Genomic DNA, 12687 nt, shown 5'->3' with positions numbered 1-12687 from the left:
CGAGGGCCTACAATAAGGACCTTGAATGCTGGGCAAGAAATCAGGCCTGCCCCTGTTGTGGAGCTATACAGCACTGTTGTCCCTTGATTGACAGCAATAGGAGGAGAAGCAAGAGCAGCCCTGCCTGGGGATGCAGCCTGGTTAGGGCAATGGAGACGGTTGGGCTAGCTGACCAGGCCTCCGTGAGGCATCTTCTGGGGTGGCTGGAGTCTGTGGTACTCACATGGACTGGCTCTGGGCTTTCCTGCCTCCTAGACCATCTGCTGGAGTAGGACTAAGTGGACCAACGTCAGTTACTGTCCCATGCAACACCCAAAGGCCCGCTGTTCCTATTGTCTCAGGCTTCCAGCCCCAGGGATTGGGCCCAGTACCAGGTTTAGAGCCCATCCCTTTTTGACACTTTTTACAGAAGAGGGAAGAGGAAGGGCAGGGTTCCACCTAGGTGCTCCAGTTCTGTTCTCCACACCTCTTCTAGAATCTCTTACTATCACCCTGTTCTGATGCCCGCCTCCCAGCTGTGCCCAGCATGCACTATATCCTCACCTCCCCCAGTGTGCAGGTTCTCAGAATTCATTTAGACACAGTTCCGCTCACCCCAAGGATGCATCGTGGGCTCCTGTGCTGCTGCGGTCCCTCACCTCACATGTGCTTTCCTCCTGTCCCAGGACAGTCCTTGGCCTCTGAGGGTACCGATTGAAAATTCTGGTCTTTCCTTTGTTCTGAGAGATCTTTTGCCTGTCTCAATTCTTCCTTCTTACAAGTATACACAAACCACACGAGGAACAGGGACTCACCCCCCGGGCACAGCCGCTGGTCACTAGGCTCTTTGTGTATATTGTGTGGGTAGGTGCCCAGTGCTTGGGGGCAGCAGCTCAGCTGCTGTGGTGGTCAGTGCTGGCCACTGATGTGTCCAGGACCCTTGTCGGATGGACTTTGAGGCATGGAGATTGCTTTCTCTGATCCATGTCTCTGATCCTTGAAAACCACAGCTTTTGGGGATGCTTGTGGGACTGATACCCATCCCAGAACTGTACTAGACTCTTGGCTGAGCGTGGCATTGTACAGACCTTTGTGCAATGCCATGGGAGGGGGCAGATACTGTCCCTCCGAGAAGTAGTATTCTGAGTGCATAGGCCACTTGAGGGCCTCAAACACACCTTGTAGAGCCTCTCCCAGTCTGGCAGTTATGGCTGTCTAGACAGCATGCTCATCTATGGGACCTGGGCTTTCTCAGAATTGCCTCTACTCCACCCCTGAACGAGGATGTTGCATAGCTAGGCTGCTGCCCTTAGGGACTCCAGACCCTGTAGGGCTGGCTGACTCCAGGACCTTACAGTTCCTTGCCAATCTAGATACCACTTCCTCCAGGGCTGAGACTGTGGCTGCCCCAGTGTCTCAGGCAGGCCCTGCCTTGCCCTGCCCTGGAAATGGGTTGCAGTCCTTTGGGTTAGCCTGGTCCCTCTACCAACGCCCCTGCCCAGCTCCCCTTGTCCATCAGGTCCTTTCTTTTGACCTGAAGGTGCTTGCCTCTCAGGTATCTTCTGCTTTGTTCTCAGAGGCAGCTAGCCTAGAGGCTGGGAGGGTAGACATCCATACCTCATTGCTCTCTTCGGCAGGTAGGGGTGACAATAGCGGGGTAGGGAATTATATGAGACACTCATGCCTGTGTCTGCTGGGCTGTGGTGTTAGGGCTGAAGTGTGTCTTCCACGCCCAACCTTCCCTTGGGGAATCCATGCTGTTTGTCTCTGCCTGAGTCAGTCAGCTTCCTATGTCAGTGCAGACTAGGATACCTTGTGTGAGCCTTCATTATATTCTGCCCCTGCTGCTACAGCCCAGCACCCTAAGGGACCCATTTGTCTTGACCACACTGACTGCTGCCTCTCCACACACCTTTCCTGCTGTCTGTCCAGCACTGGCTGTGGCAAGGGAAGCTCCCAGAAGTTCAGCCTCATGCTTCTTGTTGTTTATTTTGTTTTTGTTTTTTCGAGACATAGTTTCTCTGAGTAACAGCCCTGGCTGTCCTGGAAGTAGTTCTTGTAGACCAGGCTGACCTCGAACTCACAGAGACCCACCTGCCTCTGCCTCCCGAGTGCTGGGATTAAAGACGTGCGCCACCACCACCCAGTCAACCTCACGCTTCAAGCTGCATTCCATTTCCAGAACCATTAACAAATGAGTCTGGCATTTCCTTGGGGTCGCTATGAGGCTTCACTGAGCAGAGGCATATGTGATGCTCATGCATGCAGGTTCGCTGTGCTCACTCAGCACGCAGAGGAGACTGAGAGCTGAGTGGGGAGCAGGTTGGCCCCATGAACTTGGGCCAGGCTTGGGGGTGTCCTAGGAACCACATGTTCCCAGGATCTTGAGTAGCTGAGGTCCCACTCAGAGCCCTATCTGCAGGCCGGTCTTGTCTTCCTGCACACAGTGGGAGGAGGGGTGGGAGGAGGGGTGGGAGGAGGGGTGGGAGGAGGGGTGGTAATTAGCCTTCTGTGCAGAACACTCTCAGAGTCTGTGTGTGGTCCTCTTACCTCCTAACCCTCCCCTCCTGACCCAGTTCCCACTAAGAGCAGAGGTCCGCTCTGCTCCAGGTCACTCAGAGGCTAGGGGACCATCCCGTGGACGTCAGTAACCCCAGCTATGGGTTGAGGACGCCGGAGTGGATGCTAGCAAGGGTCTTCAGCTTTGTGCTGTAGGGTGAGCGTCTGTAAAGGGTTAAGCATGTGCTGGCCTGCAAGGGGCCCTTCCTGTCTGTCTGTCCTATTGTTGCTGGCTCAGGAAAAGCCTATTTCCTGTGAAATCACAGGCTTTGCTCAGCAGTTCCACCAGAGCAGGCTGAGGCTCTATCCTCTTTTAGGAATGTCTTTGTCCCCCATGACCCCTCCAGCAATGAAGCTGCAGCTAACCTTCAAGGGAAAAAGCAAGGCCGGTTGCCTTCAGGCTGCCTGTAACGATGCCTCTGGCACAGTTAAAGCCATGGTTATTACAGTCACATCAATGTGTTCAACCAACAACCGCATCAGGACGGGGGAGCATCTAGGAGCTCTGGGAACCCTGGCACTGTCACAGCCTGCTTTGTGAGTGATCTTTCCTCCTCTCCCAGAAGCTAAGGTTTCATCTGAGTGCTCCACTCTGCCTTCCCTCCACACTGGCCCACAGCTCACTCTTCTGGCTGGCTTCTTACCCCATACAGCTCTTGAGGCCTGATAATCTGGGAGGGGTGATGGCTGGAAAAAAGCTCACAAAGCTACTTCCCTTGCTCCATCCACAGCAGGCACCACAGCCAAAGGCCCAATCTTTCCTGCTCACATCTTCCAGAGATGACTAGGTGCCACCTGTCTGCTCAGACCAGCCTCTCATAGGGCTGGTGGTGGCCGATAGAATCAGGATCCAGGCCAGCCAGACCCAGGCACCTGAGTCTCACAGTCCACAGCAGGCTGGCTGCTTTGGGGGTGTGGGTGGCTACCTTCCAAGACACACTTGCACCCCAGACACTGGAAGACACTCATGTTTTGCCCCATACCTTTCTGAGCCTGTTTGCTTGTGTGTGGGGTGGAAGGTGAGTCTCTAGATATAGCCTTTATTCAGCTGTTCTGTGTTGGGGCCAGCTCTGTGCTGAAGGGAAGAAAGGAAGGAAAAGAGAGGAGAAAGAAAGGGAAGAAAGAACTCAGGGTTTGTGCCTCTCCCATACTGATCTGTGCGGTTGAGGCAGGGAATATGGCCCTCAGGGTGGGGCGTGACCCTAGACCTGGTGCCTCACCTCAAATTTCCCACCTTTGGCACATAGAATTATTTAGGGTTCTCCTGGCCCCACCTAGGGTTGGGAGTAGTGGGGAGGTCAGGCCTCAAGCTCATTGGTTCATATCACATTTCCTTGTTGCCAGTAGACCAGACATGGACCTGTCTCTACCACTTGCCATCTTGGGTCTCTTACTTCTGGAATCCTTCACAGACTTTTTTTTTTTTTTGATTTTCGAGACAGGGTTTCTCTGTGGCTTTTGGAGCCTGTCCTGGAACTAGCTCTGTAGACCAGGCTGGTCTGGAACTCACAGAGATCCGCCTGCCTCCGCCTCCCGAGTGCTGGGATTAAAGGCGTGCACCACCATGGCCCAGCTCCTTCACAGACTTTGAACACCATTCATTTATTTACTCTGGTAAAACAAGTTCACAAAGTTTGCCGTCTTAACCCATTTTTGAGTGTATAGTGCAGTGGTGTTATCCTCACGTGACGCTGTTGCTGCTGGCCATCGCATTCGATAGTCGTTAAACTCCAGGCCTCCCCCACTACCACCAGCACTACACACAAGAGCCTCAGGGTCCGGATTTTAAGCTTGTTGAGCAGGCTGCAGGGTAGAGCAATTGTTGCTGCTCCAGCCTCCTGCAACACCTACCCTTCTGCCTCCAGGCGCCTTTCTGGTTCTCACTCCACACTGGCTGCCCTTTATGGGCTCTACTTGTGGAAGCCAGAAGCCAAAGCCAGGCGTCTTCCTTATTCATGTTCCACCTTATTTTTGGAGTCCATTAGTTGGCTAGACTGGACAGCAAGCTCTGGAGAGCCAGCTATCGCTCTTTCCCACAACCTCCCCAGAACGGAGGTTGCAGGTCTGTACTACCACACAGGCTTTTATGCCTCTGTCTATCGATCTATCATATATAATCTAAGTGTGTCTGTGTATCTGTAAGTTACATGTGTGAACACGGGACCGTGCATGTCACACATGCACATGAACGTCAAAGGGCAACCTTGGGGGCTGGTCCTCACCTCCTACCATGCTTGAAACAGGGTTTCTGTGTTATTCACTGCTGCTTTTGCCAGGGTTACTGGCTTGACGGCGTCTGGTGATTCTTTCTCCGCCACCTATCTCCTGGTACAGGCGCACCGGGATTACAGGTGCATGCAGGACACCTGGCTTTACATGGTTTCTGGCAATCCAAGCTCAGGTCATCAGGCCTGTGTGGCAAGCCACTGAGAAACATCCCTCACCTGGCTTTTGATCTCTTTATGTGAGTTCTGGTGATCTGAACTTACGTCCTCGTGTTTATGTGGCAAGCACTTTTCTGACTGATTCTTCTCCCCCAGCTCCCTGTCATGGGTTTTCGCTCACCACCCCTCATGTGCTTGGACTGGCTCAATGCTGGCATTCCTGGTATATCAGACCAAACCAGCATCCTCAGAGACAGGACCTGTAATATTAGTGTTGGGAGAAAGCTCTCAGGGACCTGCGGATGGATGGACGGATGGATGGATGGATGGATGGATGGATGGATGGATGGATGGATGATGGACGGACGGACGGACGGACGGACGGATGGATGGATGGATGGATGGATGGGTTGGTGGGTGGCTGCATAGACAGGTGGACAGACGGATGAGTGAGCGGACAGCTGGGTAGGCATCCTCCTGGCTGGAGAAGCTGGTGTGAGGGGAGAGCGCTGCTTTCCTGAGATGGGCTGACTGCACTGTGGGGCTGGAACGTGAAGCCCTGGAAAGCAGAGGGATTTCGGAAAGCTGCGCCATAAATGCACTGCCCTCCTGCCTCTCAGGCCAGAGAAGATTGATTTTAAAAAATATATATATATTCTTGGGCCGGAGAGATGGCTCAGTGGTTAAGAGCACTGACTGCTCTTCCAGAGGACCCGGGTTTAATTCCCAGCACCCACATGGCAGCTCACAACTGTCTGAAGATCCAGTTGCAGGGGATCTGACACTTTCACACCAATGCACATTAAAATAAAGTTAAATAAACCATAAAAATATAAAAAAATTCTTGTTGAAAACTTCAGATTTAAGAGAGCCGAGCTATGTATGGTAGCCAATGTGTATAGTGAGAGAAAGGCCACACCCTGACTCCAGGGAGGCCCTTCAGAGTTTAGAGAAGTGCTACCCACAGCCAAAACCTTCAGCCTCCTTGAAGCAGCAGGTACCCTCGGTAGCTTGGATACATCCCATATCCACTCTGGTCCTGGAGGACGATTGGGAGACTTGAAAAGTGTTCAGGTTGAATTCAGACATGCTTACAGAGACGTGTCCTTCATGGAGTCACCTACCCAAAGTGGGCAATGTTGCTTTGGTCTCCATTCCCTGAGGAGGGGGCCTGGCTCAGCTTACTTTTAATGTACTGCACACTCTGGGTATCCCTAGCTGTCCAGAGCTGTCGTTAGACTCATGGTGCTCATACTTGAGGGGTTTGAGTATGGAGGATGCCCCCTGAGGAGGCTACTCTTCATGGGATAATGAAGCAAGGTTTGATGCTGCAGGATACAGAACGTCTGGTCTTGGGATTGTGTTGTCCAGGAGGGAATCGAGGTTCGTGATGCACTCTGGTTCCTAGGTCATGTTCTGTTATCCCTACCAGTCTAGGGCAGTCAGTTTCTCTGTGATGTAGAGGGAGCAAGGAGGTGGCTTGGGGTTTGTGAGTGGCTCTCTGTGTGGCTGAGGTCAGGCAGAATGTAGAATCCCTTTGGTCTGGCTCATTTTGTACCTCCTAGGACAGGTAGAATGGCTGAGTACCCCTGGGACTGAGAACTGCATAGAATCCCAGAACCTTGTCTCCTTAAAAAAACCCCACATTTCTGGGAAGAAACTTGCTCATTGGGTAAGTGGCCAGCCCTGTTATCTGCTTTCTACATCAGGTTCTTTGGCCTCCCTGGCAGACTTCACTAGGACAGCGTGGGACAGCATGGGCGTTAGGGAAGTTCCCAGAGGGAAGCTGTGATGTTTGTTGGCACAGATAGGGATTCAGATGCTGGCAGAGTGGTGGGAAGGTAGGTTAAGTATTACTCAGTTCCATCAGTGACTCAGGAGGGATGCCAGAAATCTCGGTGTCCTGGTAACTTCCCACATGATAGTTTGTGGACCCAGACAGCAGTTGAGCTGCCTGCCTGCCAATCAATAGACAAAACTTCAAAAAGAAGGAAAAGTAAGTTAAAAGGGGGTAGACTTCAGAGCTGTGTGTGTGTAGGATTAGATCGAATGGCCAGAACCTTGTGTGAATCCATGTTTTATGTTGGGAGAATTGTATGGCATCATGGAACGTGTGCGCCTGGTGACGGGAACATGGATTTTCTGTCTGTGGTGTACAAGCCTTATGTATGCAGGGGTGAGAAAGGGGAGCTGGGCTGTAGTGTCTCGCCACCCCTCGGGGTTAGAGTTGCCCCGATTGCTGCTGTACTAACTAACCATTTGTTTCCCCTCTAGCCTCCCTGTCACGCTTCAATGCTCTCTCACTGGTCTATTTGCTGTTTCTGCTGCTGCTGCCCTGGCTTCCAGGCCCCTCAAGACACAGCATACCAGGTAAGGGGCAGGGGCAGGCGGTGGGGGTGAGGATGGAGCCTAGCTTCTTGAAGCCCTGACCACAGGGTAGGGGGCTGGGTATCGGGATAAGCCCTGCATACCACAGACTCGGTTTAGGTTTGCAGCTTGGTAACTGCTGAGAAGATGAACATTTTTTTTCCTTCGTTGCAGACTCTAGCCAGTTCAGTTTTTTGTTTTCCTGATGACTGCTTGTCACAGGAGCAGGGGGCTCTATCGTCCTTGAAGGTGACGGGGGAAGGGTTGTTCACGGACCCCCATCTGTCGCTGAGCATCCATCAGAAGGCAGAGGGAGTGGGTGGGTCCTGGTGTCCCCTCCAGATAGAAGGTTTAGGGATCTGCACTGGGGTCCATACCATCTTCTAGCTAAGCTCCAGGACTGACTACATTGCTTCTTCTGTCTGTGGAGGCTCTAGCCAGCTTGTCTCCATCACCCTGGAAAGCCAGACCCTACCTTTGACCATCTTGCTATGGAAGGAATTGGACCACTGTGATTCCATCAGGTCCTGAGCTAGGCAGGAATATGTTTCCCTGTTTTTGTGCCTTCCCCAGAGTTGTGTCCATAGGATGGACTGGACAGTGGGCACTACAGGCCAGGCAGGTCTCAGAGGGGCAGGACCTCCTGAGACCCTTCATCCTAGCTCTGGTCACCTATGCTGTAGGTGTCCAGAGTCCATTTTGTGGTGTTCAGTAAGTGTTCCGTGACCCATCCCCTAGTGTACCTGCATTCCTGAAGGAGAGAAGGCCTCATGTTGTCCTCTGGGCTTGGGTGGGGAGGCCAGGTCTGTAGCTAGTGGCAGCATCCTGGAAAGACCCTGCTCTCAGGAGCTACAGCGAGTGTAACATCCAGTATCTGTGGGTCAGCAAGGTCAGAGCTGGCTGTGACTGCCTGTGTCAAGGGGAGGCACTTGCATCCTTGGCACTGCTGGATTCAATGTGCCTAGCTGTGTGGGGCCCAGGGAGAGTGAGCTTCTAGCAGTTTCTGTAACAAGTCACCCTGATGAGAGCCACACCTATGGGCTGGAGGTGGGACTGAGTGGCGTATGGGGCTACAGTCAGGATGTGAACCCAGCTGTGCCCTTTCAGAGGGCTCCAGGGATCGGCTTCCTGTCTTTTCTTGTTTTTTTGGGCATCTCTGGCTCATGTCTCATGGCCCTGCAGTTCTCTTCAGTCCTAATAATCTGTGATGGCAGCGACTGAAGATTCCAGACAGTCTCCCCTCATTCAGTTAGCTGTGACATCAGCCTCACCTCTGCCTTGGTTCCTTTGCCATGTGAGTCACATGTACACAGGGACAGAGATTGGGCAAGGATGCCTTTGGGTCCATCATTCTGCCAACATCCTGCCCAGCTCAATGTGCTTTGGAACCAGAAGGGGTCATAGAGCATGGGCAGGATTTGAGGATTCAGGGACAGTTATTTAGGGAGTTCAGCCTGGGCAGTGTGTTGGCAAACATGGGGGCCCTCGGTCAGATCCCTCCGAGACACACAGCCTAGGCACTGAGCGCTCCTGTACCGAGCCTCTGGTGAAGGTATAGCTTCCGCTCTCTGCTCACCACAGAGCCCGCTCCTCTGTCCCTGGGTCCCTTTGTGGAAACCACTTATCTCAAGACTGTTTCATGTGAGCAGCTGGAAACACTCTTGATCAACCGTGGGAGGTACAGGCTCCCAGCCAGGCAGGAGGGATCACGCAAGAGACTTGGAAAGCAAGGTGGGAAGTCTTTCCCATGCGACCCTCCATCTGTCTGACTGTCTGTCTGTCCAGTCTCAGAGGCCCTTCGGGGACATGATGCTGCCTGGTTTTTCCGGGTGTGAGGGGAAAATGTGAGGCCCGATGGTGCAGAATGGAGCGCCCTGTGTGCGTTTATGATTTGTGCAGCTGCTGGCCTGGCACTGGCCCCTGGAAGGTCTGACACTGCTGGGCCCTGTTCCCCACGTAGGCGGCTGCCTGATTCTCAGGGTCTGGGCCCAAGCTGGGCTGCACTGAGAGATGTTGAATCAGCTTAAGGCTGGGTGTCCCCAGCGGGACGAGGCAGGACAGGACAGAGTTGCGGTGCATCAGAACCCGTGGTGTGTGGGATCTGTTCCCAGCCACCTGCATTAGAGCTAGGAAGCCTACTCCCTGCCCTAGTGGAATTTACCTCCAAGGCTGCCCTTGATTTCTGATCCCCCCAATTTCTTACTCTCCCCAAGGGTGACTGCTCCAGTCTTAGCTTCCCCAGTCCTTTGGTGAGCTTCCCCCCAACACACACACAGTTACTGGTCTTGTGTAGACTCCGTCTCCTGCTTTGGATGCACTGTCTCCCTGGTTCAGCCCTGGGAAGCTTCAGAGCCCTCTCACTCTGCCGAGCCCTGCCCTGCAGGTATCTCCGTGCTCCTGGCTGTCAGGTACTCTCTGTGCCCTCTCTGGTCTTAGCTGTTAGGTACTGTGTGAACTTCTTAGGCCTATGACAGAGAGAGGGATAGTGGGGTGACAGCAGTTGATTGGTAGGTAATCAAATACTCTGAGATCCCAGGCCTGTGAACAGACTGCCTTGCCCTCCAGGACAGAAACCTGCGCCCTGAGACTGGTGCTCAGGGGATGCTGGGTCACGGCTGGCTTCTTGGTCTCTGGGTTTATCCATGTTTTGCTCCAGAATAGATGGGAGAGGTCTTCCCAACTTCTCCCCCTTGCTGCGTGAGCTTCATCAGACTTTTGGCGTGATTCCCCACCCTATGCTCTCTTAATTCTATTTCAGATGTACCAGAGGCATTGCTTCCCCCTAGGACCCTAAGCAGCCCACCTTGGCCCAGCTCACATTAGAAGGGTAGGATTTACCAACAGCTCGTGAGATATTGGGGAGTGGCGCCCCTGCCTAGGGCTGGGAAGTGCTTGAGTCTACTCTGAGTGAGCTCTGGCTGGGGCTGCAGTCATTGGGGGCAGGGCATGAAGGCTCCAGAAGGTAGGAAAGAGGCAAGAGGGTGGGAAAACAGAAAGGAGAACGAGAGGCACCACTGAGCCTACGCTGACTGATCAGTGGATCTAGGAGTTCCAGCAGGGTCAAGGCCATGGCTCAGGCGCCACGTCTGCCACCCTCCTCACTGCCCCAACTCACTTACTTTTTTCTAGAGAGCACCCACAATAGTCCATCTTTGTTTGTTTGTTTTAGTTTTTTTGAGGCAGGGTTTCTTTGTAGCTTTGGAGCCTGTCCTGGAAATCACGCTGTAGACCAGGCTGAACTCAGAGCATCTGTCTCTGCCTCCTGAGTGCTGGGATTAAAGGCGTGCGCCGCCACCGCCTGATAGTCCATCTCTTTTTTTTTTGTTTGTTTGTTTGCTTGTTTTTTTCGAGACAGGGTTTCTCTGTAGCTTTGGTGCCTATCCTGGAACTAGCTCTTGTAGACCAGGCTGGCCTCGAACTCCCAGAGATCCGCCTGCCTCTGCCTCCCGAGTGCTGGGATTAAAGGCGTGCGCCACCACCGCCCGGCTTAGTCCATCTCTTTTTACTGGTGGATATTTGTTGTTGTGCCTGAATGGTACAGGGGTATCACCTGCCCTCCTGTGAGATAACAGTCCCTTCCTTGAAAATGGGCTCCTTCCATCAAGCCAAGGGGTCAGAGCCCAGACTGTGGTAGGAAAGAAAGGTAGCCAGGAACAAGGTAGCTGTCATCCAGGGCCTTGGGTGAGCTTGGCTAAGTCCAGTGCACTCTCTTCCCCAGGACAGGGCAGTGGCTGGGAGCACTCAGACTGGTAGAGGAGACCCTGCCTGGAAAGGAGCCAGATGCGGTGTGATAGGAAACCCAGGGCTCTGAAGAATCTGGGCCGCTGGAGGCAGCTGGGTCTGTGCAGGACTGAGTGTGGATCTGGGTGCCGACGGGGAGTTGGAGGAGCGGCTAAGCCTGGGAACTCATCGCTGTCTTGGAGCCTCCACTGGGTTTACTGCTGCCTCACTGGCTGTGGCCAGGACCAAGCAAGGACTGATTCTTGGGTGCAAGTGGAGATTCTCAAGGCTCAGCAGGAAGCCCCCAGCAGCTGGTTGCTGGTTGTGATGGAGAGCTCTTTCCAGAGCTGTCCATCCAGCCGTCTCCAGCAGTCAGGGGTATTCTAGCAGTCAGGGTTTATTCTGTGGAGCAGGCCACACTGAGCCACCTCTTTCTCTCCTGGTGACCTCTGCTGTGCTAGGGCCCACATGCAGTGAGGGTTTTTTTCTGCAGAACGGGCCACTCTGAGCCACCTCTTTCTCTCCTGGTGGCCTCTGCTGTGCTAGGGCCTATGTGCAGTTAGACCACAGCATCCTCACTCCACTTCCAGCCCCTACTGTGACCACCGCCTCTGTAAGGTCTGGCCCAGGGGGACTCTCCCGGAGACCTGCTGCCCTCTAACTTCCACAGGGCCTTCTCACAGGCTGTTCCACTACTGAGATCCCCTACCACCCTCCTCCATATGCCTTCTTCCCTCATATGACACCTCAGTGGGAGTCACTTCTGACCCCCACGCAAATCTATCCTGACATGCCTTCTCTGTGGCAGCACAGGGGTACCCCTGCGGTGGTGGTCCTCATGTAGTAACAGTTTCCGAGGACTGGGCCGTGTAGGCTAGATCTTCCACAGGGCGTGCTGTGCTATGTATAGCTGACTGGGACAGCTCCTACATCTGTTCATGGCGCCTGCCCTTCCTAGCTCTCAGGACCTACCATACCTTCCTCAGGACTCCCCTTTCTGGTTCTTCTGGCAGGGACCAGCCACACCTTTGCCTCTCAGTGCCACTGGAGTCCTACGTGGGCCTGATCCTCCTAGCCCTGCGGTTAGGGTTGGTCTTTGTGCTGGTCTTGTCCTGTGGTCAGGCTTGTCTCTCCTTTGTCCTCTGATACCCTCCCAGAGGTTGGGCACTGAAGAGTACTGGGCTCCAGCTAGAGCATCACCCTGCTCTCTGATACCCAAGGGCCTACTCAGGAAGTCAGTAGGAGAGGGGCACCTGGCCATACACACAGTGTGGCTGAGTCCCAGAACCTTCTGGGTGGGACCTACAGGGAGAAAGAAAGGAGAGTCACCCATGAGGCTAGTCCAGCAGGGACCGAGGTAACTGTGCCCAAGAAACCGCGCGGGACAGACACACTGACAGTGGTGGCCATGGGAGAGAGAGGACAGGTGTGAGGCTGCTGGGTTGCCTTTATAGGAGAAACCCATGGCTCTGGGGCTTTCCATGATGATGGCCTCTGTAGCCTTGTGACCCGGTTTGATGGGGCTGCTGCCGTGGGTTGACTGTCAGCAGGCGAAGATCTTGAAGCTGGCTCCAGTCTCTGTCATGGTGTGAGTTGCCCACCCACTCTCAGAGGACAGAGGAAAGGACCGGGGAGGGCCCTGTGTCCTCCCTGACCAGCTATGACCACCTAGCTTAGT

The 12687-nt window shown here is 53.8% G+C and overlaps 1 protein-coding gene across 5 annotated transcripts in view; it reads left to right on the top strand.

Annotated features, from left to right (window-relative positions):
• Piezo1 (piezo type mechanosensitive ion channel component 1 (Er blood group)) overlaps positions 1–12687 on the top strand; it is a 66094-nt gene that overhangs the window by 27238 nt on the left and 26169 nt on the right. For all 5 annotated transcript variants that reach the window (XM_075977528.1, XM_075977529.1, XM_075977530.1 and 2 more), the window contains exon 2: positions 7197–7292. In XM_075977528.1, the coding sequence (XP_075833643.1) occupies positions 7197–7292 (96 nt within the window). The remainder of the gene's footprint in view (positions 1–7196; positions 7293–12687) is intronic.

This window comes from Microtus pennsylvanicus, chromosome 6 (genome assembly GCF_037038515.1).
Source record: "Microtus pennsylvanicus isolate mMicPen1 chromosome 6, mMicPen1.hap1, whole genome shotgun sequence".
In the NCBI taxonomy this organism is placed as follows: domain Eukaryota; kingdom Metazoa; phylum Chordata; class Mammalia; order Rodentia; family Cricetidae; genus Microtus; species Microtus pennsylvanicus.
Note: the sequence above shows the minus strand (reverse complement) of the source record. Positions and strands in the feature narration are given on the sequence as shown.